Below are 15,604 nucleotides of genomic sequence, written 5' to 3'. Positions count from 1 at the left end.
GCTTGACCACAGAGCTGTAGTAGCCTCTGTCATGATGGCCTGCCCAAGACCATGCCTTTTCTGTCATACAATTCCCTAGACTAAAGACTCTATTGCTTAAGTGGGGGACAAGCACATCTCAAACATTCCCCTTCCAATGCATTATTGTGTTTTCTCTTTAGTTAAATCTGCTGGACAGAACCCAAGAGGAGATCCTGCCAGTTTGCATCTCTCTTCTCACCCTCCCTTGGTAAAGCAATAATTGCCCTAAGATGACCCCCCAAGTTTCCTATGTATGTGACTTGCCTCATGGTGTCCTAGAGATACACACACACACACACCCCAATTGGCTGGGCTTTTTCATCCATCCTCTGCTACCTAAGAGATAAGTGATGCAGTCTATCCCCTCCTCTGGGACCCATTTGGACTCTGTCCTTGAAACATTTTTAGGCCAATCAGCTCACCAAGGACCAGTCGGAGAGGCAGGCAATCAGAGAAGCCCCCTTCCATTCACGTGTTCCCTTCTTGCGTTCCACTCTTCCCCCAGCCTCTGAGCGTCACAATGCCTCTCTTTTTCCCCTGCCAATTAACAAGCTTCATTCTGGGGTTGCCACCGAATAAAAGCCCCAATTTGTCCTCAGGCCTCTCCAAGCAACAAAGAATGAATTTGCTGGGACATAATATGAAACTTGTTCAGTGCACTGGTCAGCTGAGCCATATCCCTGAGATAACCGGCGATAGCGGAGGAAGGAATGAGGGAAAGGAAGAAAAGAAGAAAAGACAAAGTGACTGAAAGGCTACAAATAAAAGAAAGAGCAGAGAGGGGAAGAGATATATAGAGAGAGGCATTATGAGCTGAGTGTACACAGGGTAGATTCTCAACAGGGTGCATTACTGTGCCTCAAAAAAATCCACAATGCAATCCTTTGCTCAAAAGGACAGCCCACTTTATTCAACTCCTTAGTACAGGGATAGCCAACGCACTGCCCTCCAGATGTCTTAGACTACAATGCCCATCATTCCAGACCACTGGCCATGCTGCCTGGGGCAGATGGGAGCAGTAGACCACAACATCTGGAGAGTACCATGTTGGGTATCTCTGCCCTAATATACTGCAGCTTAAGTTGCTGCACTGTAGTCAGGTACACCACATTATATGTACATTGTCTTCCCAAGAAGAAACTTGCCTCCAGCATCACCCTGGCCTAGGATAAAAACTGCTGCAGGCCTGTGCTCAGAGCCCTGCCAGGGAGCACTATATAGTCCTGTTTAATAGACCAGTTATGTCAACAACATAGCTCATCAGGCAATACACGCTGCAGCTCTATACCTGGGAGTAAGCCCCACTGAATTCAACAGGATTTACTTCTAAGTAGATTGTGTAAAGTATAAACTGTCCTGATAGTCAGCATGCTGGACCACTCTATAACCCTTGGAGTGGGGAGGCCCAGCAGCATAGATTCTCCCCTCCCACCATAGAGTGACATCAGCATAATGAAGGAAGCGACCTTGGGATTCTCTGTGGCAGCCCATGCTATAGCTGATGGTGTCAGGCTTCCCTGCACCCAACACCACTGCCCAGAGAACAGATTTAAGATCAGCCAGCAAAGCCCAGCTCCATATCATCATGGCGGACAGTCCTAGCACTGGTGAAGTGATGGGAACTCCTGTGTTAGATGGAAATAGCCAGTTCATAGCTTAGAATTGGATTCTGGCCTTCTCCTAGATGTCCAGGTTGAGCTTGTGGAAGGAGCATGTTCTGTCAGCTTTGGCTGATCCACCAGCTACACCCCTTCCCTGAAAAGAAGGACCTAAGCACTACACTGGAATCCGAGAGTGGATGGATGGGAAGGAACAAGCTGAAGTTGAACCCCGATAAGACTGAGGTGCTGCTCGTGGGGGACAAGAGAAGGTTGGGAGATGTTGACCTGAAGTTCAATGGGGTGAGTTTACCCCTGAAGGACCAGGTCCGCAGCCTTGGGGTTGTACTTGATTCCAAGCTGTCCATGGAGGCTCAGATTTCGGCTGTGAGCCGGGCAGCCTGGTATCAACTACACCTCATACGAAGGCTACAACCCTACCTTCCTGTTCATCAGCTCCCACTGGTAGTACATGCCCTGGTCACCTCTCATTTGGATTACTGTAATGTGCTCTACGTGGGGTTACCCTTGAAAACGGTCCGGAAACTACAACTTATACAAAACGCAGCGGCTCGACTACTTACGAATAGTTGCCGCCGGGACCACATCACACCAGTGTTGTTCAATCTACACTGGCTTCCAGTTGTCTTCCGGGCCCAATTCAAGGTGTTGGTATTAACCTTTAAATCCCTATACAGTCTTGGCCCAGTTTATTTGGCCCACCAATTATGCCGCCCGACAAGATCAGCCACACAGGGCCTTCTCTCAGTCCCGCCGACAAAAACAGCTAGATTGGCGGCAACTAGAGAGAGGGCATTTTCAGTGGCGGCCCCCACCCTTTGGAACTCCCTCCCACAAGATCTACGGCACGCCTCTTCCCTAAATGTATTTCGTAAAGCCTTAAAAACCTGGCTCTTTCAACAGGCCTTTGAGATTTCCGGGGAGGGTTAATTGTTACGACTGAAATGCCTCTTACCCTGTAATAGTGTTGTTGTTGCTGCTGCATTGTTTTTATATTGTATTACTGTATTTTACCACATTGTGTTTTAACTGTTTACATGTACGTCGCCTAGAGTGGCCATTGGCCAGATAGGCGACACAGAAATTAATTTTTTTTTATTATTTACACTGTGATGCATGGCCCAATAAACTTTCATCTGGAGAGCTGTAATGTGCTGTATGTGGGGCTGCCCTTGAAGGCTACCTGGAAATGGCAATGGATCTAAAATGCAGCAGTCAGATTAACATCTGGCATTAGCCCCAGCAGCCATATAACATCTCATCTTTCTGAATTCCATTGGTTGCCAATGAGTTTCTGGGTTAAATTGAAGGTGCTGGTACTCACCAGAAAAGCCCTTCACGGCCTGGGCCTAGAATGTTTGAGGAAGCACATTAGAACATAACAAAAGCCTTGCTGGATCAAGCCAAAAGTCTGTCTAGTTCAGCGACTCATTTCCCACAATGGCCAATCTGATGCCTCCAGGAATCTCACAAGCACCACATGAAGGGAACAGCCCTTCCACATTGTTGCCCCCCCGCCAGCATAATTGGCATACTGCCTCTGAACATAGAGGTCCCGCGATGCCCTTGATACGCCCATCCTCCATGAACTGGTCTCGTCCCCTTTGAAAGTCATCTATGCCAGGGGCCATCACCACAATGTGTAGCTGTGAGTTCCACAGATTAATTTAACAAGCCTTTTAAGCTGAGACCTTATCCCAGTCTCTGTCTGTGTTGGAATTGCTTTTTAATGTTTTTAAACCTTGTTTTTTTTAAAAAAAATATGTTTTTAACCTTTTTAAAAGATGTTTTGAAAGCTTTTTTTAAAAAATGTTTTTAAAGATGTTTTGTTTTAATGTATTTTAAAGTCTGTTTTTATGATGTTTTAAAGTGTTTTTAGTGCTTTTGTTTGCCGCCCTGGGCTCCTGCTGGGAGGAAGGAAAGGATATAAATCAAATAAATAAATAAAGTGTTGCATATTTTCTTTGGTCTGCCCTGCATCTACTTGCCAATCATTTTCACTGCATGACTCTGAGAGAACATCTCTCCTCACTTTTTCTAGACTGCGCATGACTTTATAAGCATTGACTACGTTGTATCCAACTAAGTTCTATTCAGAGTAGACCCAATGAAATCAATGTACCCAGATTAGTCAGGGCCATCTATTTTGATGGGTCTGCTCTGAGTAGTACTAACCCTGAGCATAGAATAGTCGAATTGGAAGGGGCCTATAAAGCCATCAAGTCCCTGCTCAATGCAGGAAACGGGTACAATCTGTTGTACAGATCTCTTCTCCCTCCACCTGCTTATTAGGCAAAAGGGGGGGGAAGCTGCAGATACTTACTGACCTGTGATGTTCCTCCTTCCACCCAAGTCTATTTCCAGCCACTCATCCACAGAGCTCTGAGCTGCTGCCCAGGAGGTGCCATCGGTGCTAAAAGAGGCTTGCTCGGCGATCCAGGCCTTGTTCTCCCCCATGATGTTCTGTTCGTGCCAGTAGGATGAAGCGTTGAAGCTGGACACTTCCAGGGCACTGGCACAGGCTGCAAAAGGAAGCTATGGGTAGCTTTTGGTTTCTAGCTGATTTGGGGAGTCATGTGTCATCCCTCTAGTGGGATATGCTTGCGAAGAGTGGGATAAGTATTTAATCAATTTTTATTGTGTGTGTATTTACAATCCACAGGTACATTATATATAGTAAGTGTCATGGCACCTACCCTTTGGAATTCACTCCCCTTAAATATTAGACAGGAGCCGCCTCCATTGTCTTTTTGGAGCCTACTGAAGACTTTCCTCTTTCAATGAGCCTTTTAAGTAGATATCTTAGCTCAGTCTGTGGAATATCTTATCTGTGTTGGAATTGTATTTAAATATATTTTAAAGATGTTTTAAACTTTAAAAAAAATATGTTATAAAGATGTTTTTAGTGTTTTTTCACTTGTTTGCTGCCCTGAGCTGGGAGGAAGGGCGGGATATAAATTTAATAAGTAAAAACAATGAATAAATACTACATGATGGGTTGTGTTCACCTGAGTCCTACCCGCTGCAGACCTACTGAAATTAATGAACCTAAGTTGCCATGTCCATTAACTTCAATGGGTCTACTCTGAGTAGGACTAGCATGGAATACCATCCAAAGTCTTCAGAGTTAATCAGAGTAACATATGCACTTTCAGATCATTCTGATAATTTGCCATTGGGCTCCTGATAGATATAGATCTGTTCTGCTGTCAACTTTATCATGCATTCTGATAGCAACAACCAAGATTTAGCTGTTTAGATAGAACAGGACAGAGCTCCCTGTAAATAAATACATCAGTAGATTAGTACAAATGGCATACCTTTGTGAAAGATGAGGCGTTTTTCAGATAAAGATCCTCTATTCAAAGGAAACGAAGAAACAAACAAAAAGATGGATAGGATTAGGATTCTTGAGACTCAGGGGGCTGGGCTTCCAGACCCTGGTTATTGAGCATTCATTCTAATTTGTTTGCAGGGAGATTAGACAATATCGGCTATTGAATGTGCATTCATTTTTATTTGTCTGCATGGAGGTTACATGACATTGCATCCCCGCAAGTGTTATGCCACATTTTCCAATGCATTGTATTGTGTTGAGTTCACTGCACATCACTTAGAGATGATTGCACTTAAGCAGTGTATAAATGGTTGAAATAAATAAATAATGGTTCGCATCACTTTTCCCATTGCAAAATTTCTGATCTTTTGGGCATCAGGTTTGTTGTGCAAGATCTCTCAAACTTCCACAGCCCTCACTCATTCTCTAGGTGCTAAAACAGATGTGATACAGGAGATCTGTCCACAAACATCCTGATTTCCCCTTCCCCTTCAAAACAGCTGCAGGAGACTTGAATTTGGATAAGACCAATGGCACTGTGGAATGAGAAGTCTCACCTTTTCCTTTGCGGTTTTCTTGGTTTAAATTGTTCCCACCAAAATCACCCTCAAAGCTACTATTAACCCCACTGGGATGGGGAATACAGGGAACTGTATTTCATAATTCATGCAGAATTTATGGTGTTGTCCATTGGAACACAGGAAGCTGCCTTATGCTGAGTCAGACCATCGGTCCATCGAGCTCAGTATTGCCTACAATGACCGGCAAAAGCTCTCCAAGATTTCAGGCAGGGAAATCTTACAGCCCTACCTGGGGATGTGGGGGATTAAACCTGGGACCTTCTGCATGCATGGCAGATGCTCTGCCACTGGGTTATGGCCCTTCTCCAAAGATAAAGATTAATTGCATCATAGGAACATAGGAAGGTGTCTTATACCGAGTGAGACCAATGGTCCATCCAGTTCAGTATCGTCTACACTACTGGCAACCAGGGACTGAACCTGGGATTATCTGCATGCAAACCAGTTGCTCTACCACTGAATTGTGGCGCTTCCCCAAAGGTTTTCTTTCTTATGAGAAATAACAAATATGGATCATGGATAAGCTTCCAAATTACAAACAATACATAAAAAACGACGATCATGTATTAATCCTAGTTTAGAAGGATCCAGACAGTGGTGGCTGGTGGCTCCATGTCAGTGGGGCAGTGGAATCCGCCCCAGGTGTTAGTCCGAATTGACTAGGAGCCACCAGCTGCCACTGGATCCAGAGGTTGCTTTATCAATCCGCTTGTCCACTCACCTTTTTGAGTAGAGTCCATTGGCAAAGGTTGACTCGTAGAGAGTGATACCTTTCTCTCGAGACAAAGTGACTGGTCCCCCCTGTTCATCTAAGATCACGCCAGCATGGACAGCAGCTTTGCAGAGAACTGATGTCTGCAGAGAACATATATTATGAGACAGTGACTGAAAGGGGATGCTTGTGGCAAATTCCCAGGCAACAGAAACCGTGTGGGAAGAGGCCAGAGAAAAGAAAGGAGAACATTATTTAAATATAATATTTGTATACCACTTACTCAATAAAACCTCTGCGTTGTATCCAACTAAGTTCTACTCAGAGTAGTATAACATTTGTATACCACTTACTCAATAAAACCTCTGCGTTGTATCCAACTAAGTTCTACTCAGAGAAAAAAACCACTGAAATGAATGGACCTAAGTTAATCATGTCAATTAATTTCAATGGTTCTACTCTGAATAGGACTAGCACTGGATACAATGGGTGATATTCAGTGCTACTTCTACTCAGAGTAGACCCATTGAATAGATGTGACTAACTTAGGTTCATTGATTTCAGTGGGTCTATTCTTAGTTGAATACAACCCAATGGTTTTCCAAGGCCAACCTAAAATATCTATTAAAAATACCAGTAAAAACAAACAAAATCAAGTTAACATAATTTAAAAATATATAAATATAATCAGCGATTGTAAAACCATCATACATAATAAAATTGGATGTTAAAATTACATTCTGATCTTAATGGCTGATCTTCCCTTTCACCAAATGGAAAGCAGGAATAATGTCACAAAAACCATGGCTCTCTGACCATTTTACCTGTATTTATCATTCATTCCTCTGATACCTTTGGTGAAGGATGGTTTATGAATAAATACATAAAAATAAATAAACAGAAGCAAAAAGGAATGAGGAAATAGGCTTGTGTGTTTTGTCCAAGGGACAGACCTTCTGTAAAGTATGTCTGACTTTAAAACACATCTATTTAAAACCCTCTGTCATGTCACAATCTGAAACATTTTAATCAATACCTCTCCCCTGCCTTTATCATACAATGTCCTGCTTGAGACTGGGGGCTACAGGGGTGTATTGACTAGGAGCTCAGTCCAGGCTAGTCTCAGGAGGTCAGGACCACGGTCAGTTCACTGTGGGGCTGGTTACAAAGAAGCAGACACTTTGGCAACTGCCTGTGACTAACTGTGAGCTTAGCATAGTCCTGAAGTAAGGCAGGTGTTCCAAGGCTCACCCTTCTGGAGGAATCCTTGAACATTTCAAAAACTGCACAGTGTTGTTCCCTGTCATGCAGGTGAACATATTTAATCATGTGCCTTCCACTGTAATAATTTCCAAAGGGGTAGCCATGCTCATCTGTTGCAGCCCCAAGAACCCCCCCCCAAAGAGTCTTGTGGCTCCTTAAAGACCTGAGCTACATACACATCATACATTTTATACACATTATTGCCCTCCAAAATCATGGGAACTGTAGTTTACCCCTCACAGAGCTACAATACCCAGCACCCTTAATAAACTGTAGTTCCCAGGATTCTTTGGGGGAAATAACGTGCTTTAAACATATGGTGTGTGAAAATGGAAATGGACTGCCTTCAAGTAGATCCCGACTTATGGTGATCCTATGAATAGGGATTTCATGGTAAGCGGCATTCAGAGGGGGTTTACCATTGCCTCCCTCTGAGGCTAGTCCTTCCCAGCTGGCTAGGGCCTGCTCAGCTTGCCACAGCTGCACAAGCCAGCCCCTGCCTTGTCCGCAACTGCCAGCTGGGGGGCAACTGGGCTCCTTGGGACTATGCAGTTTGCCCACGGCTGCACAGGTGGCAGGGCACGTAACCCCTGAGCCACTCTCTGTGGGGGTGATCTTTAGCTGGCCCTTGACACCCAGGAGACACGAGTGGGGATTTAAACTCACGGACTGGACTCCCAGCCAGGCTCTCCTCCCCACTGTGCTATACCAGCTCTTATACAGTGTGTACACAGCCTTAAAGACAAATTTGTTATGGCATAAGCTTTAATGGATCACAGTCCACTTCATCAGATGCATGGATTTAGGATTATTTTATTTATTTTATTATGTTTATATCCTACCTTCCCTCCAAGGAGCTCAAGGTGGCATATGTGGTTCTCTCTATCTTATCCTAACAACAACTCTGTGAGGTAGGTGACTGGCCCAAGGTCATGCAGCAAACTTCATGCCTGAGTGGGGATTTGAACTTTGGTCTCCCAGGTCCTAGTTCAACACTCTAACCACAATGCCACATTTACTGTCATTTTGCTTCATGCTTCTGGAACGCCTCTCCTCATATGAACCTACCCAGACCCTTAGATCTTCCTCTTAGGTCCTTTTCCAGGTCCTCTCTCTGTATGCCAGAAATCAATTATACATGATTTTATATAGGATGCCTGTACTGATTGTAATCTTTTATTCAACCCTGATTTTATGTATTTTATACTGTTTTGATTTATTTATGATGTCTATGTACAATACCCGATAGACAGCCTCTCCCGACATGAACCCACCTGTACACCACACTCAACATCTAAGGCCTTCCTCTGAGTGCCTACTCCGAGGGAAGCTCGGAGGATGGCAACAAGGGAGAGGGCCTTCTCAGTGCTGGTCCCCAAATTATGGAATGATTTCCCGGATGATGTGCACCTGGCACCAACACTGTTATCTTTTTGGCGCCAGGTCAAGACTTTTCTCCCAGGCATTTTAGCATGTGTTTTTAAATTGTTTTTATTTATTTTTTAAATTGTGTTTTTAAATTGTTTTTTGTGTTTTAAAATTTGTATATTTGTTTTTATTGTTTTTAATTAATGTAAACTGCCCAGAGACCTTCGGCTATGGGGTGGTATATAAATGTAATCAATCAATCAATCAATCAATCAATACTGTTTGGCTGGAGGTGGGAGGCAAGCAGCTTCCTCCAGGCCATGAGGAAAGAGAAGATGGAAGAAAAGAGATTGGGGCTGGAGACGGCTCAGGCTTTCCTCACAGGGACATCCACAAATGACACAACCGTCTCAGCCACAATCTGAAATCTGCAAAGCCCCTGCTACTGCCTAATCTCTTCCTACATTCCATTGATCCTGATCGGGGCGTGGACGTTTCTGTTGCTGCCGTTGGGCTGTCCTGGAATGCGAGACTGAAGTGCTGCTGCTGCCTCTTCTGAGGTGTATGCCACCGTTGCTGCTGTCATTATCACCAGGTTGGGGGTCATTGCTGTCCGTCGTTCTTGGGCCCCATTACATCAGCTACTACGGATTATCGGCTGCTGAAGCTCCTCGGATGCTGCTGTGTTGTCTGAATGTATGAGTGGGTTGTATGAGTGAGTGTGTGACTGTGTGTATATGCCATGAGTTTTATTATTTATTTTATTTTTATTATGTGCCTGGGCGAGAGGACAGTGTTGTGGGAGGGAGGACCAAAGGGGGCCCCTATTAGTGTAGTGACGGGTAATGGGAGGTATGGCGCTGTGAGTAGGACATGCCAGTTAAGGGGAACTCGCCCCAGACAACTGGTGGCTGTGACGTGTTCCGGTCCTCCTCACACCCACAGGATTGCTGGTAGTTCTATCAGCCAACCCTCGGATCTCCAGTTGCTGCTTTTTAATGCCAGATCGGTAAATAATAAAACCTCCCTCATCCATGACCTAATTGTGGATGAGGTGGCCGATCTGGCATGTATTACCGAGACCTGGGTGAGCGATCTGGGAGGTATTAATCTCTCCCAGTTGTGCCCACCTGGGTATTCGGTTCAGCATCTGGGTAGATCCGAGGGTCGGGGAGGGGGAATCGCTGTGGTCTATAGAAGTTCCATCTCTCTTGTTAGGCACCCTATCCAGATGGCTAATGGTCTAGAGTGTCTGCACATAACGTTGGGTCAGCGAGACAGACTGGGAATTCTGTTGGTGTACCGTCCACCCTGCTGCCCAACAGCCTCCCTAACTGAGCTGACAGAGGTGGTCTCGGATCTATTGTTGCGTTCCCCCAAACTTTTGGTATTGGGGGATCTCAACATTCATGCTGAGGCCGCTTTATCTGGAGCAGCTCAGGACTTCATGACCTCCATGACAGCCATGGGGCTGTCTCAATATGTTACTGGCCCTACGCATGTGTTGGGGCACACTCTGGACTTGATTTTTGCCACTGGATTAGGGGATGGTGATCTGAGAGTGAGGGATTTTTCATCTATTCCTTTGTCATGGTCAGATCACCGCCTATTAAGGTTTAGACTCACACTGTTTTCTCCCCTCTGCAAGGGTGGAGGACCAATTAAGATGGTCCGTCCCCAGAGACTAATGAATCCTGAGGGTTTTCTGATGGCTCTAGGGAATTTTCCAGCTGATAGAATTGACGGTCCTGTCGAAACCCTGGCCATGCTGTGGAATACGGAAATGGCCCGGGCAGTTGACACGATCGCCCCGGTGCGCCCTCTCCGTTGCAGAGCTCAATTGGTTCCCTGGTTTACTCCGGAGCTAAGAGTGATGAAGCAAGAAAGGAGACGGCTTGAGTGCAAATGGAGGCGAACTCCCGACGGCTGTAATCATACACTTGTGAAGCTCTCTACCAAACTCTATGTGAAGGCAGTGAGAGCAGCAAAGAAGCAATACTTTGCTGTCTCTATTCAGTCATCCCTTAACCGCCCAGCGGAACTTTATAAAGTTGTCCGGGGACTTTTACACTCTGGTCCCCAGGACGCAATAACACCATCAATTGCCCGCTGTAATGAGTTTGCGCGACACTTTCGTGATAAGATCATGAACATCCGCCGGGACCTTGACTCCATTATTGTAGCAGTTGATCCTAATGAGGTGTCCAGAGCACAGTCTTGTCCTGTTTTATTGGATGAGTTTCAGTTGGTACAGCTCGAGGATGTGGACAAGGTGCTTGGACAGGTGCGGGCGACCACTTCTGCTCTGGATCCTTGCCCCTCATGGCTAATAAAAGCTAGCAGGAATGGAACAGCCGGCTGGGCCAAGGAGGTGATTAATGCCTCTTTACGAGAGGGAGTGGTCCCACCCTGCCTGAAACAGGCGGTGGTGAGACCGCTCCTAAAAAAATCCTCCTTGGACCCTGATAATTTGGACAACTATAGGCCAGTAGCAAATGTTCCATTCCTGGGCAAGGTTCTAGAGCGTGTGGTCGCTCGCCAACTCCAGGCTCTCTTGGATGAAACTGATTATCTAGACCCATTTCAATCGGGCTTTCGGCCGGGGTTTGGTACAGAAACGGCCTTGGTCGCCCTGTATGATGACCTCTGTCGGGAGAAAGACAGAGGGAGTGTAACTCTGTTGGTTCTCCTTGATCTCTCAGCGGCGTTTGATACCATCGACCATGGTATCCTTCTGGAGCGACTTACGGATTTAGGAGTGGGAGGCACTGCTTGGCGGTGGCTCTGCTCCTATCTTGGGAATCGTCTCCAGAAGGTGATGCTGGGGGAACATTACTCGAGTCCCTGGGTACTCCAATATGGGGTCCCGCAGGGTTCAGTTCTGTCCCCCATGCTTTTTAATATCTATATGAAGCCGCTGGGTGAGGTCATCAGGAGTTTTGGAGTGCGTTTCCAGCAATATGCTGATGATACGCAGCTCTACTATTCCTTTTCATCTTCGTCAGGTGAGGCTGTTGATGTACTAGACCGCTGCCTGGCCGCGATAATGGGCTGGATGAGAGCTAATAAACTGAAACTCAATCCTAACAAGACTGAGATGCTGTTGGTGGGAGGACCCTCTGCCCAGATGGTTGACGTTCGACCTGTCCTAGATGGGGTTACACTCCCCCTAAAGGAACAGGTACGTAGTTTGGGGGTCTTATTAGATCCGCTCCTGTCACTTGAGGCTCAGGTAGCCTCGGTGGCACGGAATGCATTCTACCAGCTCCGGCTGGTAGCCCAACTACGACCCTATCTGAGCAAGGAGCATCTTGCCTCAGTTATCCATGCTATGGTAACCTCTAGATTGGACTACTGTAATGCACTCTACGTGGGGCTACCTATGAAGACGGTTCGGAAACTTCAGCTAGTGCAAAATGCTGCGGCCAGAGTTCTCACTGGGACAAAGAAATTTGACCATATAACACCTGTCCTGGCGCAGCTGCACTGGCTACCGATATGTTTCCGGGCCAGATTCAAAGTGTTGGTTCTTACCTATAAAGCCCTAAACGGCATCGGACCGCAATACCTGATGGAGCGCCTCTCTCGCTATGTACCTACCCGTTCACTACGCTCGACGTCGAAGGCCCTTCTCTGGGTCCCAACCCATAAAGAGGCCCGGAGATCAACAACTAGATCTAGGGCCTTCTCGGTGGTGGCCCCCGAACTATGGAATGCCCTCCCAGACGAGATACGCCTGGCGCCTTCTCTGTTATCTTTTCGGCGCCAGGTAAAAACTTACCTTTTCGCCCAGGCTTTTTAAATTTTGTAAATTTTTAAATATTTTAAATTTAACATTTTAAACTTAATATGATCTTAATTTATAAATCTCAATGGCAATTTTATTAATGTTTTATAATTGTACTATATATATATATATTTTTTCCACACTTGCTCATATTTTAATTGTGATTTTATTTGTTGTACACCGCCCTGAGAGCTTTCTGCTATAGGGCGGTCTAGAAATGTAATTAAATAAATAAATAAATAAATAAATACGTACTGGTCTGTGACCAAAATAAAATTTTACTTACTTACTCTCTGAGGGAGGCTTGGAGAGTGGTGACAAGGGAGATGGCCTTTTCAGTTGTGGAGCCCCATCTGTGAAATATGCTCCCCAGTGAAGTCCACCTGGCACCTTCATTGTCATCTTTTTGGTGTCCGATAAAGACATACCTTTTCTTCAAGGCATTTGATAGACTGAGATGATGTTTAATATGCTGCCAAACCTTTCTGTAGCTGCATGGGAGTGCTGTTGCTATTGTTTTGTTGTTATTTATTGTTATGTTTTTATGGTGTGTTTTTGTTTTAACATTGTGTAAGTCTCTTGGGGACCTTCGGGTATCAAGCGACTAATCTAATGATAATGATAATGATAAACTGATGAAGTGGATTGTAGTCCACAAAAGCTAATGCCATAATAAATTTGCTAGTCTTTATGGTGCTACAAGACTCTTGGTTCAATCAGTTCAGTCATTAAAGCACGATTGGGGAACCTGTGGCCCTCCAGACGTTGTTGGGCCACAGCTCCCATCATCCCTGGTTATTGGCCGTGCTGGCTAGGGCTGATGGGAATTTAAGTCCACCAGGACCACACCTTTTCTCCAGCTCTGCATGAAAGGTAGTCTTCCAAGTCTTCAAAAATCATTCTTTCAGTGTCAGAAGATTGGAGTTGTGACACTTTTTAGCAATGAGCATCTTTGCCACAGTTATTTAATTCCTGACTAACTGAAGATGTTCCTCTGACATACAGAACCTTTCAGATACCCCAACAGAATACCAAACAGATCACAAAGCAAGGAAAACCAAGCCATGATTCTAACTGCCAAAATATATTATTTTCCAAAATAAAAATTATTTTCTTGCATTTCCGCCAAATAGGATAAAATCAACTTTGGATGGTTGACCACTGAATTGTATCAAATATACTAATAGCAATCTCAGTTCTCAGCTATGCCTTATGTAGTCAAAATGGCACTACCCATGTAAAAGAGGTAAATATCAGCAGGCTTACGAGGACCGTAAGGTTTGCAGAAGTATAAAATGCTCTTTATGGAGAAAAAATACTTTTCAGGGAGAGAGAAGTTCCCCCCAAAAAACCAGCCCAATGAGGACTGACCATGATGAGTGGGCATAGAAGGGTATTGGGGGGGGGATGAAATGGAGAGACTTTCCTCCAAGGAGCCTACATGGTTCTCCTTCCTCTCCACTTTAACCTCACAACAACCCTGTGAGGTGGGTTAGGCTGAGACAATGTGACTGGCCCAAGGTCACCCAGGAAATTTCATGACCGAGTGGGGATTCAGACCCTGGTCTCCTAGATCCTAATCCAACACCCTCACCACTATACCATGAGGGTTCCCTTTTTAACTGGGGATACCAGGGGCTGAACCTGAGACTTTCTCTGTGCAAAACATGCAGTCTTCCTTTGAGTTATGGTCCATTCCCGATTGTTTATGATGTGCACCGTGATGATGCCTGCTCCTTTCTGTGAGCCAGTGGGATGACACGGGCATTCAATGACCTAATCAACCTCTGACCCTTTGGGGAGAAAGACAACATGTGCTCCCCATGGGACCACTGAATCACAAATGTATAACAACAGGAAGGTGATGGGGATGGGAAGCAAAGGTCAGATGGGTCGTCCACTCTGAAGACACCACTCAGCGAACAAGGGTGCCCTTTAGACCTTTTTGACCACAACTCCCATCAGCACCAGCTAGCATGGCCAACCATCAGGGATGATAGGAGCTGAGATCTAAAACTTCTGGAGGATGCCATACTGGGGAAGGTTGGCCTGAACTTATTTGAAATTATGATGGACACAGCAGGACTCACATCTCGGTAGCCTTTGTTCGTGTTGCCCCAGATGTCTCCTGTCACTCCTTTGCAGCCTGCCGGACAATAAACTCTGCAACAGAACAAAAGAGAGCACAGTCTGAGGTCCTTCTCACCATGTCAAAGCAGGTCTGTAAAGCTAGCCAGGGTTCATATACCCTTGGGTGGCATTTTGCACACTTTGGGCTTCCATTTCCACCATGTTGTACTTCCTCTGTGTCCTTGCTGAATGACACTAAGCAAGACTATCAATCCTAATTAAATACACAGACTCGTATCCCTACATTAGGACAGCAACAGCCGAGGGTAGTAGCACCAGAGCAGCCTCACAATTCTCCTGGGAAGACAAGGTTTATGCTGGTGGCCTAGAGTTGCTGTAAGAGGAGGTCCATGTATGTTTAGAGGCAAGCAGGGCAGACTCTCTCATAAGCACTCACCTGATTTGTTCTTTCCCGTAATGGATTCCTTTCTGCAAACATGAGATCAAATCTAAAAGACAGAAAGGGTAAGAGTACAGAACTTGGACCCTGACTGACTGCAAGTCATGGGCTTGTATTCTACTAAATCCTACTCAAAGCAAATGAAATTAATAAACCTAAATTAGTCATGTCTATTAACGGCAATGGGTCTACTCTAAGAAAGGCTAGTGTTGAACACCACTCAAGGTGAATATGACACTCTGCCTCCTTGATCTGGATACAGTGGCACCATCAGGGTAGGATTTTGGGGTACAAGTTGAGGGGTCTCCATTTAGCAGAATGAAGGGGGGACACAAAGCAGGCTGGGCTTACCACAGTTTAAAGTAAGTGAAGAAAAACTTCCATCT

The 15,604-nt window shown here is 45.3% G+C and overlaps 1 protein-coding gene across 5 annotated transcripts in view; it reads right to left on the bottom strand.

Annotated features, from left to right (window-relative positions):
• The window catches only part of LOC133370913 (discoidin, CUB and LCCL domain-containing protein 1-like), a 66,314-nt gene that overhangs the window by 17,052 nt on the left and 33,658 nt on the right, over nucleotides 1-15,604 (bottom strand). For all 5 annotated transcript variants that reach the window (XM_061597813.1, XM_061597814.1, XM_061597817.1 and 2 more), the window contains exons 4-8: nucleotides 15,216-15,267; nucleotides 14,779-14,851; nucleotides 6,280-6,413; nucleotides 4,961-4,998; nucleotides 3,968-4,162 (exon numbers count right to left, since the gene is read on the bottom strand). In XM_061597813.1, coding sequence (XP_061453797.1) covers nucleotides 3,968-4,162; nucleotides 4,961-4,998; nucleotides 6,280-6,413; nucleotides 14,779-14,851; nucleotides 15,216-15,267 — 492 coding nt within the window. The remainder of the gene's footprint in view (nucleotides 1-3,967; nucleotides 4,163-4,960; nucleotides 4,999-6,279; nucleotides 6,414-14,778; nucleotides 14,852-15,215; nucleotides 15,268-15,604) is intronic.

This window comes from Rhineura floridana, chromosome 15, assembly GCF_030035675.1.
Source record: "Rhineura floridana isolate rRhiFlo1 chromosome 15, rRhiFlo1.hap2, whole genome shotgun sequence".
Taxonomy (NCBI): domain Eukaryota; kingdom Metazoa; phylum Chordata; class Lepidosauria; order Squamata; family Rhineuridae; genus Rhineura; species Rhineura floridana.
Note: the sequence above shows the minus strand (reverse complement) of the source record. Positions and strands in the feature narration are given on the sequence as shown.